Source organism: Arachis hypogaea, chromosome 14 (genome assembly GCF_003086295.3).
Source record: "Arachis hypogaea cultivar Tifrunner chromosome 14, arahy.Tifrunner.gnm2.J5K5, whole genome shotgun sequence".
Classification (NCBI taxonomy): Eukaryota; Viridiplantae; Streptophyta; class Magnoliopsida; order Fabales; family Fabaceae; genus Arachis; species Arachis hypogaea.
In genome coordinates, this window is record NC_092049.1 from 16,581,241 (window position 1) to 16,599,602 (window position 18,362).

The window sequence follows — 18,362 nt, forward strand, 5'->3', positions numbered from 1 at the left end:
AATTGCTGCTTTGTCCAGTTATTTTAGTATAAAATCGTACTCCTCTTTGATGATTTCCTTTCCATGACAACTCTCTTCAACTACTCCTTTATCTTCAAGGGTCTCTCCTACCTCCACATTTTGGGCCTCCTCTTGCTCCTCTGGAAATAAAGCCGCGTGTAATCGATCCATTGCGTCCCTAGGACGATCCCTTCTCTCTTGTTCTATGTCAGTAACATAATTGGGATCGTGTTGCTCTTGGATTGATGGATGTGGGTGCTCTTCCATGGAGGGTGGTGATGGGATGGGGAGATCATTATGTGGTTGAAAAGGAAGTGCACTGGAGTTTGAGGGTTGATTGTTGGGGGTATTCAGTGATCCAATCTGGGCGACGAGAGCATGTACAGCAGAGGTCAGACCGTTTAAGGTAGAATTAAGTGTATTATGCATGTCTTGATGTCCTTGTGCAACAGAACGAAACATCTCATCAGTAGAAGAGGAAGGGGGCAATTGTGTTGGAATTGGGGTGGTTCTATGTATGGTTCATAAGGCTCTTGGTATGGTGGGGGTAAGGATTAGGGTCATATGGGGGTGTTTGGTGGCAAGGTGCTTGTGAGTATGGTGGTTCAAAAATATGTGGGGGAAGGGGTTCATAGGCATATGGTGGTGGTTGTTGATAATCAAAAGAGTGCTCACCATAGCCATTATCTTGGTATGCTTCTTGGAATGGCTCTTGATCATAGTATGTTGGTGGAGGTTGTTGCCCAGAGGGTTGATCAAATCCTTGTGGCTTCTCTCATCTTTGATTCTCCCATCCTTGATGCATATTCTCATTGTAATCTCCTCTTCCTGCAACATAATTGCAACCAAACTCATAGCCAAAGGGGTGAGAGTTCATAGTAGCTAAAGAAAATAAAAACAAGAACTAATAAAAATAAGCAACAAAGTCCTAAAATTAACAAAAACTAGCAAATAAGCAAAAAGCAAATATTTACAATAACCAATAATAAGGCACACGTTTACAATTCCCCGGCAATGGTACTATTTTGACGAACGGATTTTCTGTCAGTAAAGAATTTCACAATTAAATTCCCGTTGTAAGTATAGTTTCTAAACCAACAAAGAATCCTTTCGCACAAAAGTTTGGTTGTCACAAGTAACAAAACCCCTAAAAAGTAATAATCGAAGTATTTAAACCTCGGGTCGTCTCTCAAGGAATTGCAGGGAAGTATGTTTATTATTGGTTATGAGATTTTCTGAGAAATTTTGGGAGTTGGAGAGTGGAAAAATAAATGATTATAAATTGAAGAAACGTAAATTAAAAGAGATTTATATATTCAGAATAAAAAGCCTTGACCGGGAGAATGATTAATTGAAAGTTCTATCCTTGTTGGATTTTCTCAAGTGTAGTATCAAAAGGTTGTTATTTTCACTTAGTTAACCCTTACTAAATAAAGGAAAGTCAAGTGATTGAGCTAACTCTTATTTGCAAATCCTAATCCTCTCCCTTGGGAAGGACTAACATTAGTAAATAGAGAATTAGCCAACAACTTCCAATTTAACTAATCACTTGAGCATTCCAACTCAAGGGTCTCATTTTAATCAACTCCCAAGTCAAGTTGGGAGTCTACTCTGTCAACATGAATACCATCTTCGTTGTTTTATAAGAGAAGTAAAAAGGGAACATAGTAATTAAAATCAATTGGAAGCAATTAAACAAATAATAAAATTTAAATAGAAAAATACTTCTTGCATTAATAAATTCTAAAAAACAATCCAATTGTAACTCTGAACAAAGATTAAGGATATGAAAGAGTAAGGGAAAAAGAAAACAAACTAGAATGATAAAGACTTCACGGAGGTAGTAACTCTGTAATATCCAACTCAAAAGCATAAAACTAGGAATCCTAAAACCTAGAGAGAGGAGAGAGAGCCTCTCTCTCTCTCGAAACTACATCTAAAAACTAAATTGTGAATAATGAGAAGTTGTCCCTCATTCCTTCACTCTGCAACCTCTAATCTGTATTTTCTAGGCCGAAAACTGGGCCAAAAACAGCCCAGAAATTGCTTGGGACGAATTCAAAAATGCTGAAATTTCGCATATGCGATGCACGCGTGCGCGTCACCTATCTTTAAGGCAACTATGGTAAATTATATATCATTTCAAAGCCCCATATGTTAGCTTTCCAACGCAATGAAAACCGCCTCTTTTGGACCTCTGTAGCTCAAGTTATGGTCAGTTAAGTGCAAAGAGGTCAGGTTGGACAGCTTAGCAATTCCTTCAATTTCTTGTATTCCTTCCACTATTGCATGCTTCCTTTCCATCCTCTAAGCCATTCCTGCCCTATAAACCTTGAAATCACTTAACACACATATCAAGGCATCGAATGGTAATAAGAGGGGATTAAACATAGCAGATTTAAGGCCAAAGAAGCATGTTTTCAATCATAGCACAGAATTAGGAAGGAAAATGTAAAACCATGCAATTAGTATGAATAAGTGTGCAAAGACTTAATAAAAACCACTCTATTGAGCACAAGATAAATCATAAAATAGTGGTTTATCACTTGTCTATGGTTAGAAAGAATTGTAGCCTACGAGGAAGAAGAATGGTTTCCAATTCCTAAAATAAAGTTTAGAAGTCGTCTCGGCAGCTGTCAATTAGTCGGTTGGTTTCAAGGGAAAGCTAGGATTAAACAGATTAAGCTTTGTGAAGTTTGGCACTAGAATTCTTCCGGTTGAAAGTTTGCACATTTGCTTTATTCCCGAAAATATAGTAGTAATAACACTCACAACGAAATTAGGAGGGGTGTCTAATTAATCAAATGGCAATAACCAATAATGATAACGGAAACTGTTTCACCATGATGAGTTGGGGACATCATTTGGAACAGGAAAGCACTAATGAGTAATTACTTCAATTATGACATTGTATACTCAGGAAAGTTTTCACTGTTTGTATATGCTTCAATTTTGGATGATAGTTTTTCTGCTTGATTTATTTTTGCTGATGCATCTTTATTTTAGTACACATTTTTGCATAACTGGGTTTCCACAAAACAATTTCAGAATTTTAGCTCCTTTTTAGTATCACAATTTGTTAACAGCCATTGCTCCTATCTCCTTCCTGCTGTTTTTAAAACAAGTGAGAAAAAAAATCATTTTTAAAAGTTAATATTATAATTTTCCTGAACTTAGGAGATGAAAAGGCCCACATGAGTGATTGCTGACAATGGCCTCTTTCTGATTTACATTTTGCACATTGATGGAGTGCACCTTTTCCTCCTTTTATATATTCATCCTATGCCAATACTCTGCATCATTAATTATCAACATAACTCCTCCTCCTCCTCCTTTTTCCCTTCATTCATTTCATATTTATTGTATGCTTGTTATAAGATATTGTAGAATATTATAATTTTCACTTTAAATGTAATCTATATACTACAAACAAGACCACCTAGTACATCTTTGTTTTATTTTATTTTATAATTACTGTTCTTTTCATACTTATGTGATTCCTTGCTTCAAGATGATGAAAATGGGATTGCAGTGATTCTGTGATTGGCCTTTAATTATTGTTCTTTTCATACTTGTGTGATTCCTTGCTTCAAGATGATGAAAAATTGTCTTGTGTTATTTTCTGCTTCTATAGAAAATAGAAGAGAATACTCGACCTAATTCAAAGCAATCTAAGCGTCAATGGACGCCACACGAAGATGCAAAATTAGTTGAGTGTTTGGTAGAGCTTGCAACTACTTCTTGAAAGTGTGACAATGGCACGTTTAAATCCGGTTATGGAAAAACATTTGGAAAAAATGATGCATGAAAAGATCCCTAGATGTGATCTTAAGGTACAATTTTTTTACATAATACTTGTTTTCTTTGTTTATAATTCTATATTTGTGTTATAATTGTATAGTTTACCTTATTCATAATAAGTTGGTTATTCAAAAATTGAATGATTATTACTGCTCCATACATTCACTATATTTAGTTATGCTTGGATGAATTGTGGTGTCATATACAGAGTAGTAATAATTCTAAATTGTTTTGCTATGTTTAGGCTAATCCACACATTGAATCAAGGGTAAAATTGCTAAAAAGATAATATTTTGCAATAGTTGAGATGATGGGCACGGCTGAGAGTGGATTTGGTTGGAACGACAAAGATAAAATGATTGTAGTGGAGCGACAAATTTTCAATGAATGGAAGAGTATAAATTCTAAATAACTTTCTTAATACAAGTTTATTTATCTTAGCTTTTTAATATTAATTGCTTATTTATTTTCTTTTAATTTCAGTCCCATCCTAATGCTAATGGCCTCTATAATAAACCATTTTCACATTTTGAAGAGTTGGGAATAGCATTTGGTAGAGATAGGGCTCAAGGAGGCAATGCAGAAAATGTAACTCAAGCAGTTGCTACAATAGAGGCAGAGTGCGAAGCAACCTTGAGTGATCGGCAAGTGAATGAAAACACCCAAGTAATTTGGAAGAGACCGAAATGGAATATGAAGCTGATTCTCAAGTACGTAAGCAATTGATTCTAATTCATGTACATAAATTCACTTATTGTTGATCCTGCTGCTGTGTATTTTCTTGGATTTTGGAGTGATTCTTCATTAGTTCATTTACTTTAACCTGTGCCTGTGACTAGCCTTAACTATTCCCATCATGTTGAGCATTTAGATAGAAATACTGATCTTTATTTCTGTGGAGTATAATAACAAAGAAAAAAAGGATATGAATGTAATTATGCAAACAGAATTAGAATTAGGGTAGTTAATATTCTATTACGTTCTGTTTAGTTAGTTAATGTTGTTAGTCTTGTTGGCCAAGGCAGAGATAATGCTTGTATATACAAGTGTAGAGCATGTATAATCAATTAGGCTACTTGTTCTTCATTTCTATCAATATTGAATAATCTTCTGGTGTTCCTGCTGGTGTTGCTTTCAATTTTTAGGAGCCTCCAACTCCTGGTGTTCCTGCTGCTCCCGGTGCTTCTGCTCCTAGTTCTTCTGCTGCTCCTAGTGCTTCTGCTGCTCCTAGTGCTTCATATATAGAAAGGAATAAAAGAAAAAGAGGGAACAAAAATGAGGAGGTGATTGACATAGTAGTAGAATCAATGAGAGATATGAAAGGTGCTTATCAAGAACACACTGCTGTTTTAGTTGATATGGTTTCTTGTTTTAAGCATGAGAAAGAAGGAGTTGAGCGCAGAATGAAGCTAATGGCACTGTTGAGAGATGTTCCTGGTTTGAGCGGTGATGATAGAATGAAGGCTGGTCTTAGCATTCTAAGGGACAATAGTCTGATCGACATGGTGTTCCAACTTCAACTGGAGGAACTTTTGCCATTTTTGAAGAAATTGCTTTAAATATTGCTATTTTTGAATTTTTATTGAATATTATAGTGACTTGATAGGAAGACATTTGTGCCAATTGTTTTGTGAGGAATATAAGCAGCTAAAACCCTAGTTCCTGGTGCCATTATATCAGGTTTTAAGATCCATGGAAAACTAGGTAAGGTTCCTCTTGAACTATAATGTGCAGCAACTGGTGATGGCTTGATTCCAAAAAATGTTTGTTGAAAATTGATGGTGGCTTTTGGATTCTTGTTGCTCTTGGCTTTTCGATTAGTTTTATATTTAATTTTTTAAATTTACTAAAGATATTTGATATTAGGGGTATTTTAGTAAGTTTAAAAAAATTTAGAGTCAATAATAATTTAACTAAAGATATTTGTTATTAGGGGTATTTTAGTAAATTTTAAAAAATATAGAGTAAATAATAATTTAACTAAAGATATTTGTTATTAGAGATATTTTAGTAAATTTAAAAAAAATTTAAAATCAATAATAATTTTAATTAAAGATATTTGATATTAGGGGTATTTTAGTAAATTTAAAAAAATTTAGAGTCAATAATAATTTAACTAAAGATATTTGTGATTAGAGATATTTTAGTAAATTTAAAAAAAATTTAAAATCAATAATAATTTTAATTAAAGATATTTGATATTAGGGGTATTTTAGTAAATTTAAAAAATTTAGAATTAATAATTTTAATTAAAGATATTTGATATTAGGAGTATTTTAGTAAATTTAACAAAATTTAGAGTCAATAATAATTTAACTAAAGATATTTGTTATTAGGGATATTTTAGTAAATTAAAAAAAAAATTAGAATCAATAATAATTTTAATTAAAGATATTTGATATTAGGAGTATTTTAGTGAATTTAAAAATAAAATAAAAATAATATTTTACTATATTTATATTCATTTAAAAAATTAGAGTCTAAAAAATTTAATTAAAAATATTTTATTTTATTATATTTATATTTTATTATATATATTTACAAAATTTAATCATTAATATTCTAACTAAAAATTATAAGGATATTTTGGACAAAGTATTTACAATTCCCAAATATATTAGATATGAACCAAACAAAAACTAAAACATTCCTAGGCATATTATTAATATTTCATAGATTTTATTTTTACAAACCAAACATAGGAATCAAGGTTCTGAAAACCGGACCGGACCGACCGGTTCAACCAGTTTAACTGCGAACCAACGATGCAAGTGGTCCGGTCCTCCTTCAATAACCGCTTGTGAGAGAACCGTTGAAAAACCGATGAACCGATCGAAAATCGGCTGGTTGGACCGGACTAGTGACCGGCCTGTTCTTCTAAACGACGCCGTTTTTAATTGTTTTAAAAAATGAAACCCGATCACTTGACCCGACCCAGTCGTGGAAACACCCCCCTTTCTTCCCCCGACGTTATCAAACCCGGCTCGATTCGGCCGGTTCGACCGAAAATCCGGTCACTCGGTCACCTGACCGAATCGAGCCACTCGTCGAACCGGTTATGCATGGAACCCGGTGAAATCCGATTTAACCCGACGAATTTACGTTAAAACCGGTGACCCGGCCGGTTAATTCAACCCGGTCCGGGTCGTGCTTTTCCTTTTTTTTTTTAAAAAAAAAAAATAGAAACAGCGTCATTTGGCTTTAGATCCCCCCTCCCCTTTCGACGAACCCCAATGGCTATTCCCCCCTCCCCATTTCCCCTAATCTGAGAAATCAAATCAGTCTGATTCCAGTGGAAGTGTGGAACCCTCCAGCGCTCGTCTCCGATCTCTCTGCTCCTTCGTTGTCGGCACTCGGCAGTCGCTCACCCTCGCCCTCACCTCGTCACTCCAACGTCTCTCCCTTCACCTCGTTACTTCGTCGCCTCTCCGCTCACCTCGTCACTCTCGGTCTCTCACGGTCACGGCCTCACCTCGTCGCTCTTTCAGTCTCTCACCTCGTCGTCGTCGTCGCGGTCCCGTAATCCTGCCCTGCGTTCACTTCGTTGGCGGCAGAAAGCTCACAGAAGACAGAAATCAAGCAGCATCTCTGCATCTGCTCCCTCGGGTCAGTCGGGTGGTGGTGGTCGTCTTCTTGGTCGCGGTCTGGGAACCAGTTATCCAGGTGAGCTCCCTTCAAGTTTTTGACCCTGGTCTTTCACCAGAAATCTAGAATTGTTGAATACTGAACCTGGTGGTTGTTGTTGACTGTTGTAATTGAATTTTAGAGTTGTTGAAGCTGAGCATATTTTAGTTAGTATTATTATTGAATCTGATGGTTATTACTATTGTATTTGATTTTTTAGAGTTGTTATTGAATCTGGTGGTTATTACTTTAGTTATAATTATTGTTGAACTTGAATTTGGTGGCTGTTGATGTTGCATTTAGTTTTTTGGTGTTGTTGTTTGTTGCTGGTTGCCGTGTTTTAGAGTTGCTGTGTTGTAGAGTTGCTGTGTCTTTTAGAGCTGTTGTTGTTTGTTGCTAGATTTTTTTAGAGTTGCTGTTTGTTCACTTTGTTGAATTACAAAGTCAGTGAACTTTGGGGGAATGGTGGTGGTTGTTGTGTTGTTTAAAAACTGACTCAAGAACAAGCATCATTGATCATTAGCAACTCTTACTCCTGATCTTACCACTAAAAGAGTTTATAATAATGCTATGGAAGGTATGGATGCAAATCAAAATGAGGAAAATGTAGATCAAGCTCTAAATTTGTCCTATGAAGAAGTTGATGCCGACTTTGAGCTCACCCTTGGACTTAATTTAATGATTGTGTTATCTTTCACTTGCTCTTGATTTAAATTGAGAACATATTTTGTACTAAAAACTAGTTTATTATCTTTTTTTTAGATTATTAGTTATGTTTAAGACTTGATATTAGATTATTAATGTTTGTAAAGACTTGCATTTTAAGTTTTAGGACATTATTTTAATTTTATTTATATAATTTTATATTTTTTTTAATTATGACCGGGTTAACCGGGTGAATCAGTGACCCACCGGTTGAACCAGTAACCCAGTGACCCGGTCATATGACCGGGTTGATTACCGGTTCGGTTCTGATAACTATGATCTCAGTCTCACAGTGAACCCTAGCACTTTGAAGTCTGAAGCATTCCCAGCCCAGTAGCCCTCCATCGTCTTCGCTGGCCTCTCGAACCCAGGTGAGTGACTCGTCGTCTTCGTCTTCTCTGAACTTCCTCTTCAATTTTTGTTCCATAATATTAATTCTTCAATTCATCTTGGGTCTTGGGTCTGTGTTCTTCATTCTTCGCCTCTTCGGTCCTCTTCGGTCTTCAATGTTCTTCACCCTAGGAGTTTTTTTTCCTCAGTTGATAGTTTGATACAGAAACATGAAGACGTTCTTAGTTTACCCGTTACGCGATTTTTGTTCAATTTATTGCTGTTTTAGTGTTTTGCACTTTTGCTGCTTTGTAATTGTTAATTTGTTACTCTGTTTTAATTTGTTATTTTGTAATTGTTAATTTGTTCCTCTGTGTTGTTAATGCTGGAAAGTGGAAACTTACTCTGTTTTGCAATATTGTTGAATGGCTGAATGCTGTAGGCAGAATTGCTGATATGGTCTTGTGTTGTGGTTAAGAACATGCTGTTAATTTTCATTGTGTTTGACTCCTGCTCTAGGTTAAGGACATGGTTAATGCTATTGTTGAATGATTAACTCTGCTGCTACTGCTGGGCTGTACTCTGTTTGATTGTTTTTTTATGCTGTATTGAAAAAAATTATGCTTAAACTTTGATAATTCTTTGTTAATTTATGTTAAAATTTTGATCAATCTGCTGTCTGGTGAAAATGTTACTAATCTTTGTTAAAATTATGGTGAGGTGTGAGCTTTTATTTGTTCAATGTAATCACTTTGTTAAAATGATACTAAAGCATGACCTTTTATCTGAATGATTAAGTCTTCTCTGTTGTATTGAACTGAATTTATTTATTAAATTTTTTAGTTAAATTTCGCTAAGTTGTATCTTGTTTTGAACTGATTAAAATAAATGATGGAATTTTTATTATTGAATTTTTGTTGTTAGATCTTGTTTCCATTGAAAAAAAGAAACTAAAAGGAGAAGAAAGAAACTATAGAATATTAAGTTAATTCCCACAAAAAACATAAGCAAATGTCATGAGTTATGCAAAATATATAGACTGTTAATAACCAGTAGCATAAACAACACAACTTACATGAATTCCATGTATTGAAGTTTATTAATGATCATGTTTCACAGCAATAGCATAAGCAAATGTCAATGCTTCTACAAATTATAAACTGTTAATATCTATTTTTGTACAATTGTTCTCTCTGTTTTAGATGTTGAGTATTGCTAATTTCTGAAATGTTAGTGCTCAACCCTGCATATTTGGTCTATGTTCACTTATCTTTTCAATCATTTGGTTGCCAAAGAATCAAGGAGTTTTAATTTTTATTTGTTTTTTTAATGAGCTTCAAGTCAATAAAATTATTGAATGTGACCTCTATGATGTATTGCACATAAGATGCTTTTCCATTCAAATTTAACCTTATACATAAAGGACATATATAATAACAATTGTAATTGGAAGCTTTCAATTGGTACTTTCTCATGTTTTTAGAGTTTTGCATATTTCTAATAAGCTTACTTGTATAAAGCACCTTATAATTTATTTATTATTCTATTCTAAAACGGTTTATCCGGTTAGACCAGTAAACCAGTGACTAGAGCGGTTTGATGACCGGTCCGGTTTTCTGAACCTTGATAGGAATACTATATACTTGGTAATATTATTCCAAGGAATCATATTCCTAGTAATGATATTCCTAGGCATAAAAATTAATCCTTGAACCACACACACCCAGATCTGTGTGTATCTTTGTTCATATGCGATTCCAGTAATGACAAGCTGAAGAAAGAATCAAATATGGAAGGCGATCTTCAGAAGTCTTTGTCTTTGCGCCCCAATCGTAGAGGAGACCGAAATAATCAAACCGCATCTGATAAAGGTAATGGAGGAATGCCATCAAGTATGTTTGGTTCTTAATTTGTTGAAAAAGCTTGTCTTTTTCTTTTTTCTTTACTAAATGGCATGCTGGGAAAGTAAACAACTAGTTTGGCTTTGGCTGATGTACAAAATTTGTAACCTTTTTTTGGGGTTGGCAATGCAGATTCAGAAGCAGGTTTCCTTTCTTCAGGGTGGGCCTCCCAAGATGGTTACCCGGTTAAGATTGTTTGGAGGAAGGGGTTTATTCGATTGGTTCTTGTTGCGGGGATCCTGTGGATGCTATTAATTCTTGTTGCATTGTTGTTCCATATATGGTCTTGTCAATCTACTGTCTCCTTTTTATCAGGTTAGCACATTCCGCTACTACTTGTGTGCCTTCTCAAGTTCATCCATTATCATTAGCTGTCCTTGATTATGATCACATAAGCATTTCATCATACTTTTATCCTTCACTTGATCTATTGGGAATTAGGCAGAAAGGAATAGATAACATCAATGTTAGATTTTAGTTTTTGTGGCTGTATTCCGTTGCCCAGTATTAGAAAGCGAACTCCCTAAACCCTAAATCCATAGATATTTGTCTTTGAGCAATATAATTTGGAGATTCTGTCTCTCTCTTGTTTATACCTAAAAATAGTCCCCCCCGGGGGGTGCCGTTTTTCTTTTTCCCTTCACTGTAGATTCAGGAAGTAACTCGGATTTTTATTAAAGCTTGAACTAGTAGATTTGGTACTGAAACATGAATTTAATGATTTATTGGTGTATAAGAAATTATTCCTCCTCTATATCCTGTTATTCTAGTTACTTTGCCCTTAACTCTTTGATGATTCAGAGGTTTCGCTGAAGGGAAATAGGACTGCATAATAATTAATATGCATTTTGTTTCTGAAGCATAACTGTGCAAATGCATATGTCTACATTGTTATTGGTGTATTTATATGCACATTTGCTATGAGTATGATTGCAAAATGATGGGGACATTCTGATTTTAATTTTATGCTTCACCAAATTTGTCTTCAATTTTCTTCACCAAGATAGTCCATGAAGTGTCATAAATCATAATATCTGAAATTATGTGGTTTCTACTTGACCTGCAGTTATGTGTAACAAAGAAAGCAAGGTTTACTACATGTTAGACACTATGGGACTTGTATCAAAACCTCACAGTAAGATTTTTGCAGTTTGGCCTCCAACCATTCATCTTAGACTATACCAAATAATAACAGATGGTTGATTTACTTCTTCTATTCATTAGGGTGCCCTATTCCTGTTGCCAACAACCCTGATAAAATTATTATCCCAAATGGAAGAACTTCTGATAAAATTGTTAAAAAGTTATCATATGTTATGGAAGATGAAATTTCACATAATGGTTCTCAATCATCTCCTCTATTTGGAGGCCATATAAGTTGGAAGCAGAGGGAGGAAAGTTTCAAACTAAAATCAAATATGAAGGTAAATTTATTGTGATGTTTGATATAGTTAATTCTGATTGCAACTGCTTCACAGTTTCATAAGTTTATGTGTTATCTGCCATTGCTGAATCTTGTTTTCCTGTGGGCTCCATGATCAGGTGCACTGTGGATTTATCCAAGGCGGTGGTGCTAACATGGATCCTGTAGACATCAAATATGTCAAGAAATGTAAATTTGTTGTTGCATCTGGCATTTTTGACGGCTATGATCTACCTCATCAGCCATCAAATATAAGTGACCGCTCCAAGAAGCTCTTTTGCTTTCTTATGGCGGTGGATGAAGTATCTCTGAAATTCATTAGGGAAAATGCTACTGTCAAAGTAGACAATGATGGTGGAAAATGGGTAGGAATTTGGCGTCTTATTCTTCTTAAGCATCCACCTTATGATGAACCAAGAAGGAATGGGAAGGTTCCCAAGATTTTAACTCACAGAATGTTCCCTGAAGCACAATATAGCATATGGATAGATGGTAAAATGGAGCTGATAGTTGATCCATTGCTAATGCTTGAGAGGTACTTATATCCGTCATTATAATTTTGCCTGGTCTTAAAGATGATATGAATATTTAAAAGATAGTGATGTGTGTAACCTTGAAAACGGTGTTTGCCGTGCAGATATCTATGGCGTGGGAAGCATTCATTTGCCATTGCTCAACATAAGCATCACCGCAGTATATACGAAGAGGCAGATGCAAACAAAAGGCGAAAGCGATATGCACGACCCCTCATTGATCTCCACATGAAAATCTACTATTATGAGGGAATGAAGGAATGGAATCCAAAGAAAAGGACTGCCAGTGGTAAGAGAGGAAACTGAGCCCTTTTTTAGAGTTTGATTTCAACAACGATTTTTGTACTCTCACTCTCACTTCTGATATTCCAAATCAATCCTCCTCAGGTTTTAGCTCTTGAATCACAATAGTAAATCCTCTATTTTTTTAAAGCATGGCGAATGTTTCAAAATTCTGCTCATCAATTCTAGTATTGTGTTATTTCTGACAGTAAGTTGAATATTTCAGATGTGCCAGAGGGAGCAATCATACTCCGAGAACACACTGCGATGACCGACTTGTTTAGCTGCTTGTGGTTCAATGAGGTTCATCTCTTCACACCAAGAGATCAACTTAGTTTTGGATATGTTGCTTACAGATTAGGGGAGTCATTCAACTTCTTCATGTTTCCAAACTGTGAATATAATTCACTGTTTGTGTTGCACCCTCACACAAGAGAGCACTCTTCTCCCATTGAATGGGTTAAACGGTTGGATGAACTCAAGAATAGCAACTTAAGAGAAACTAGAGGAGGATTAGGTTTATTCACCCCTTATCCAGGGAATCTTAAATATGTTGTTTTGCCAAATGTAACAAGAACATCTAAAGCAGGCTGAATTTTTGTTTAATAACATTATCTATCTCTTATGTATTTTTTCCCTCGAGATTTATTGTTAATTTACTTAATGAATGAGAAAAAGATATATTTTTGTTTAACATTATCCATCTTTTATGAACGCTAAAATCAATTTTATTTTCCCATTTTCTCCTCGGTTGTGCATAAACTACAGCTGATTAATTGAGATTGAAAATAGACGACTAAAAAAATACAATTGAAAATTTACAGTATACAGAAATTACTCACATGATTTGTTACCATTCCTTTAACTTGAGTACTCTAATCGAGTCAGAAAAAAGGGAGAGGAACAACGATCAACAAAGATATTTTGGATTTAGAAAATTGCCAAAATTGCAAAATCATCAAGACTGTTGTAAAATAAGTAAATAAATAAATAAGGAAGATGTAATAGATATAAAATAAAGAAATATAATTAGATAATTCTAATAGTAATATTTACTATAAATATTATATATTAATATAATAGAGATAATTAATATATTTACTAATATATATAAAGAGTGAGAGAAGAGAATTTAGAATAGTTTCAACATAAAAAAGAGAGAGAATTGTTTTTGTTGTGTGTATTATTCTTCATATCAAACTCTATTTATAGGCGTACAAAAGTTAAAGTTTAACTTTAGTCTTCCTTTGATAATATGAACTTTTCACTTGGAAAAGTTAGCCGCCCAAACATTAATGGATATCCACATCATCATGTTTATCACAACACTCTCTCTTGGATGACCGTTTAGGATTATGCCTCGTTAAAACCTTACTAAAGAAAAATTCAATGGGTAAAAAAAATTTTACTGAAGGAAAAAGAGTACAATATCCTTTGATGGGGACTGCCTCATTAAAAACTTTGTCAAAAAAAATCCAATGGAAAAAAAACCTGACCAAGGAAAAAATAGTACAATCTCCCTCTCTTTTCGACATCATTTAATGTCTCGAAATCGGTGCATTCCGATCTGATGTGCCAATTTTTCAAAGGAGGATTTTGGAAGTGACTTTGTAAATAAATCTATCAGATTATCGCTTGAGCGGATCTGTTGAACATTAATTGTCCCTTAATTTTGAAGATTATGAGTGAAGAAGAATTGGAGAAATATGTTTTGTTCTATCACATTTGATGTATCCAACTTTAAGTTGTGCAATGCATGCTGTATTGTCTTCAAACAGAACAGTTGGAGCTATCTTCTAATCAATCAGTCCACATGATGACAGAATATATTGGATCAGACTCCTGAGCAAAAAACACTCGCGACTTGCTTTATGTATCGCTAGTATTTTAGCATGATTAGAGGATGTTGCTGCAATTGTCTGTTTTGTGGACCTCCATGATATAGCTGTACTGGTGCGGATTTTATAACCACAAACTAACCGGCAAATGCACCGGGTCGTACCAAGTAGTACCTCAAGTGAATGAGGGTCGATCCCACGAGAATTGATGGATTAAGCAACAATAGTCAAGTGATTCACTTAGTTAGACAAACAGAAAAGAGTGTTGAGAGTTCAAATGCATCAAACAGTAATTCAGAGAATCAGAAAACAAGCAGTAAATTGAGGTGAAATGTATATGGAGAAAACAGTTAAGATTTCAGAGATATCTATTTTCCGGATTGACTTTTCTTATTAACTATTTTAATCATGCAAGATTCAATTCATGGCAAACTATACGTGACTAAACCCTAATTCCTTAGACCTTTTTAGTCTCCTCTAACCTTCATCAACCGCCAATTCTTTGGTCACTTAATTCCAATCAGAGGGTGAAGTTTAATTCTAGTTTATATGCCACAGAAATCCTAATTACCCAAATATAAGAGGATTATATGTCACGTATCCCGTTAAGTCCAAATAATTAGAAACTTATGAGAAATTATTTTCAAGCTGTTGTTCAAGTATAGAGCTTTTTCAAGTTATACAAGAACTCAATTAGAACAAGGGTCATACTTCCATTCCACCCAAATTCATAAGATAAAGAACGAAAACAATTCTTGAAATTGAAATCAGTACATGAATTAAAATAGAAAATTAATAATATCAATCCATACAATAGACAGAGCTCTTAACCTTAACAGTGGAGGTTTAGCTACTCATGATTCAGAGAGAAAACTAGGATTCAGAAAAACTGTAAATTGTGGAATGAGGTAGAAGAGAAGAGATTTCCGAATGGCTAATTCTTTTTCCTTTTATATCTAATCCTAATTAATGTAAAATATATTTTCTAAAACTAAATAATATATTTTCCTATTTGTAATTAAAATAAAGTTTAATCAAAATAATTAAGGAATCACATGCTGGCTCATTAGCGAGAAGAGGACCACTGCAGACACCAAAGCTGGCGCCAAACTTGGAGTTTCTCAAGTTTGGCACCACCAATGCAGCAAGCAAGGAAAGCGTTGTGATGATCATGGCGCTAAATTTGGGATTTCCTAAGTTTGGCACCACCAAGGCAGTAATTCCATCTGAAAAGTGTAGATTATTATATATAGTTGGAAAGTTCTGAAAGTTATCTTTCTAATGCCATTGGAACCGCGCCAATTGGACCTCTGTAGCTCAAGTTATTCTTGGTGGAGTGCAAGAAGGTCAGGGTTGACAGCATCATTCACTTTCTCCCTTTTCTGCTACAAAATTCCGTCAAATCCATCTGAATGCTACCTGAAATAAACAGAATTGCACACAACTCAAAGTAGCATTCATAGTGGCTAGAAGATGATTAATTCTTGATTAAACTCAACAATTTAAATGCAAATTCACTAGGAAAAGATAGAAAAGATGCTCACGCATCATGTACCACCATATGTGAACAGGTATCCTGTTTGAGATCTCCCTTTATGTGGATCAGACAAGTATCCTGCATCTGCATACCCAACTAGTTGTGACTTGGATCCATAGGGATAAAACAATCCATATCAACCATTCCATGAAGATATCAAAAGATTTGTTTGATTCCATTTCAATGTCTTCTGGTCGGAGAGGAACTATACCTTGCTAGTAAATTCACAGCAAATGATATATCGGGTCGTGTATTTTTAGCAAGATATATTAGCGCTCCAATAGCACTAAGATATAGTACTTCAGGACCAAGGATATCTTCATTTTCTTCTTTAGGATGGAATTGATCCTTTTCCACATCCAAAGACCTTACGATCATTGGGGTACTTAATGGATGTGACTTATCCATATAAAATCTCTTCAAGATCTTTTCTGTATATGTTGTTTAATGAATAAAGATCCCATTTTTTGTATGCTCGATCTGCAGGCCGAGACAAAATTTAGTCTTTCCAATATCTTTCATCTCAAACTCTTCTTTTAGAGTTTTTATAATTGTTGGAATCTTTTCAGGGGTTCCAATGATATTTAGATCATCAACGTACACAGCAACTATAATGAATCCAGATGCAGATTTCTTTATGAAAACATCATCATTCTTGAATCCATTTTTGGCCAGATACTTAGTAAGACGATTATACCACATTCGTCCAGATTACTTTAGACCATATAAAGATCTTTGCAATTTGACTGAGTATAACCCTTGTGAATATTCATTGGGTGGTTTAGATATCTTTAGTCCTTCAGGGACTTTCATATAGATATCACGATCTAATTATCCGTATAAATAGGCTGTTACTACATCCATTAAATGCATATGTAGTTTATGGTATGCGGATAAACTGACCAAATAACGCAATGTTATTGCATCCACTACAGGGAAATATGTTTCTTCATAATTTATACCGGGCCTTTGTGAAAATCCTTATGCCACAAGTCGAGCTTTGTAGCATACAACTTCATTTTTCTCATTTCGTTTTCTCACAAATACCCATCTGTATCCAACAGGTTTTACATCTTCTGGTGTACGGACTACAAGTCCAAAGACTTCATGTTTTGCAAGTGAGTCTAACTCAGCCTTCATGGTTTCTTTCCATTTTGGCCAATCATTCCTTTGTCGACATTCTTCAACTGTTCTTGACTCAAGATCCTTACTTTCATGCATGATATTTAATGCCACATTATATGCAAATATTTCATCGACAATTATCTTATTTTGGTCCCATTTTTCTCCTGTAAAGACATCATTTATCGAGATCTCGTCATGTTCACAATTTTTAGGTACCTGAACGTCTTTTGCCGTTAAAAACTATATCAGAATTTTGGACAATTGCAAGTGTCTTTACTATGTCTTTTTCAACAGGAATAGTATTTACCTCTTTTTTTTTCGAATATTTTTGTGTTTAGAACCGATAGGCCTACCACGCTTTTGACGTGAATTTGCTTCGGTGGCAATTTGTCCGACTGGGACATCAATTTGAATTAGGACATTTTCCGCTGGTATATAAGATTTGGTTATCCTCTTTGTATCGAAAAATGTATCAGGCAATTCATTTGCTATTCTTTGCAAATGTATAATCTTTTGAACTTCTAGTTCACATTGCTCTGATCGAGGATCTAAATGCATTCCAATTAAGTTTCTTTTCAAGAAGCTTATTCTCTCCCGCTAATATTGGAACTTTTGATTCATCAAAATGATAATCCGCAAATCGGTCTTTGAATACATCTCCAGTTTGTATCTCAAGATACCTCACTATAGAGGGAGAATCATATCCAACATATATCCCCAATTTTCTTTGGGGTCCCATTTCTGTGCGAGAAGGTGGTGCAATGGGAACATATATCGCACACCCGAATATTCTTAAATGGGAAACATTTGGCTGGTGGCCAAAAGCTAATTGCATAGGAGAGAACTGATGGTAACTTGTTGGCCTCAAACGAATAATGCTGCGGCATGTAAAATAGCATGCCCCAAACCGAAGTTGGGAAATTTTTTCTCATAAGTAAAGGTCTATGAACCAATTGGAGGCGTTTAATAAGTGATTTTGCTAACCCATTTTATGTGTGAACATGAGTTACTGGATGTTCAACGCTTATTCCATTTACCATATTGCTTGTGAAGTAAATTCACCAACATTATCAAGACAAATTGCTTTGATTGGATTTTCTGGAAACTGTGCTTTTAATCAAATAATTTGAGTAAGTAATCTCGCAAACTCCAGGTTGCGAGAACACAATAAGCACACATGTGACCATCTCGAAGATGCGTCTATTAGAACCATAAAATATCTAAAAGATCCACATGTTGGATGAATAGGTCCACATATATCGC

At 34.8% G+C, this 18,362-nt stretch overlaps 1 protein-coding gene across 7 annotated transcripts; it reads left to right on the forward strand.

The window, feature by feature from the left end:
- The first annotated feature begins 6,938 nt into the window (after nucleotides 1-6,938).
- On the forward strand, nucleotides 6,939-13,293 carry LOC112741697 (probable hexosyltransferase MUCI70). Of its 7 annotated transcripts, none has more exons than XM_072213839.1 (9): nucleotides 6,939-7,464; nucleotides 8,003-8,501; nucleotides 8,653-10,331; nucleotides 10,494-10,676; nucleotides 11,428-11,496; nucleotides 11,586-11,785; nucleotides 11,904-12,319; nucleotides 12,422-12,606; nucleotides 12,826-13,293. In XM_072213839.1, exons 3-9 carry the CDS (start codon nucleotides 10,250-10,252, stop codon nucleotides 13,191-13,193), a joined length of 1,503 nt encoding a protein of 500 aa, XP_072069940.1. In that variant the 5' UTR covers nucleotides 6,939-7,464; nucleotides 8,003-8,501; nucleotides 8,653-10,249; the 3' UTR covers nucleotides 13,194-13,293. The 7 variants fall into 7 exon arrangements, with proteins under 7 accessions (XP_072069940.1, XP_072069939.1, XP_072069941.1 ...); XM_072213838.1 differs by having other exon boundaries at nucleotides 10,188-10,331; XM_072213840.1 differs by having other exon boundaries at nucleotides 6,995-7,464; nucleotides 8,416-8,501.
- The last annotated feature ends 5,069 nt before the right edge of the window (nucleotides 13,294-18,362 follow it).

Bases quoted from the DNA above. Each gene is read 5' to 3' on its own strand.
- LOC112741697 (XM_072213839.1), top strand. From the start codon at position 10,250: ATGGAAGGCGATCTTCAGAAGTCTTTGTCTTTGCGCCCCAATCGTAGA. The intron at 10,677-11,427 runs GTTAGCACATTC...CTTGACCTGCAG, and splicing joins TACTGTCTCCTTTTTATCAG to TTATGTGTAACAAAGAAAGC. The intron at 11,786-11,903 runs GTAAATTTATTG...CTCCATGATCAG, and splicing joins AACTAAAATCAAATATGAAG to GTGCACTGTGGATTTATCCA.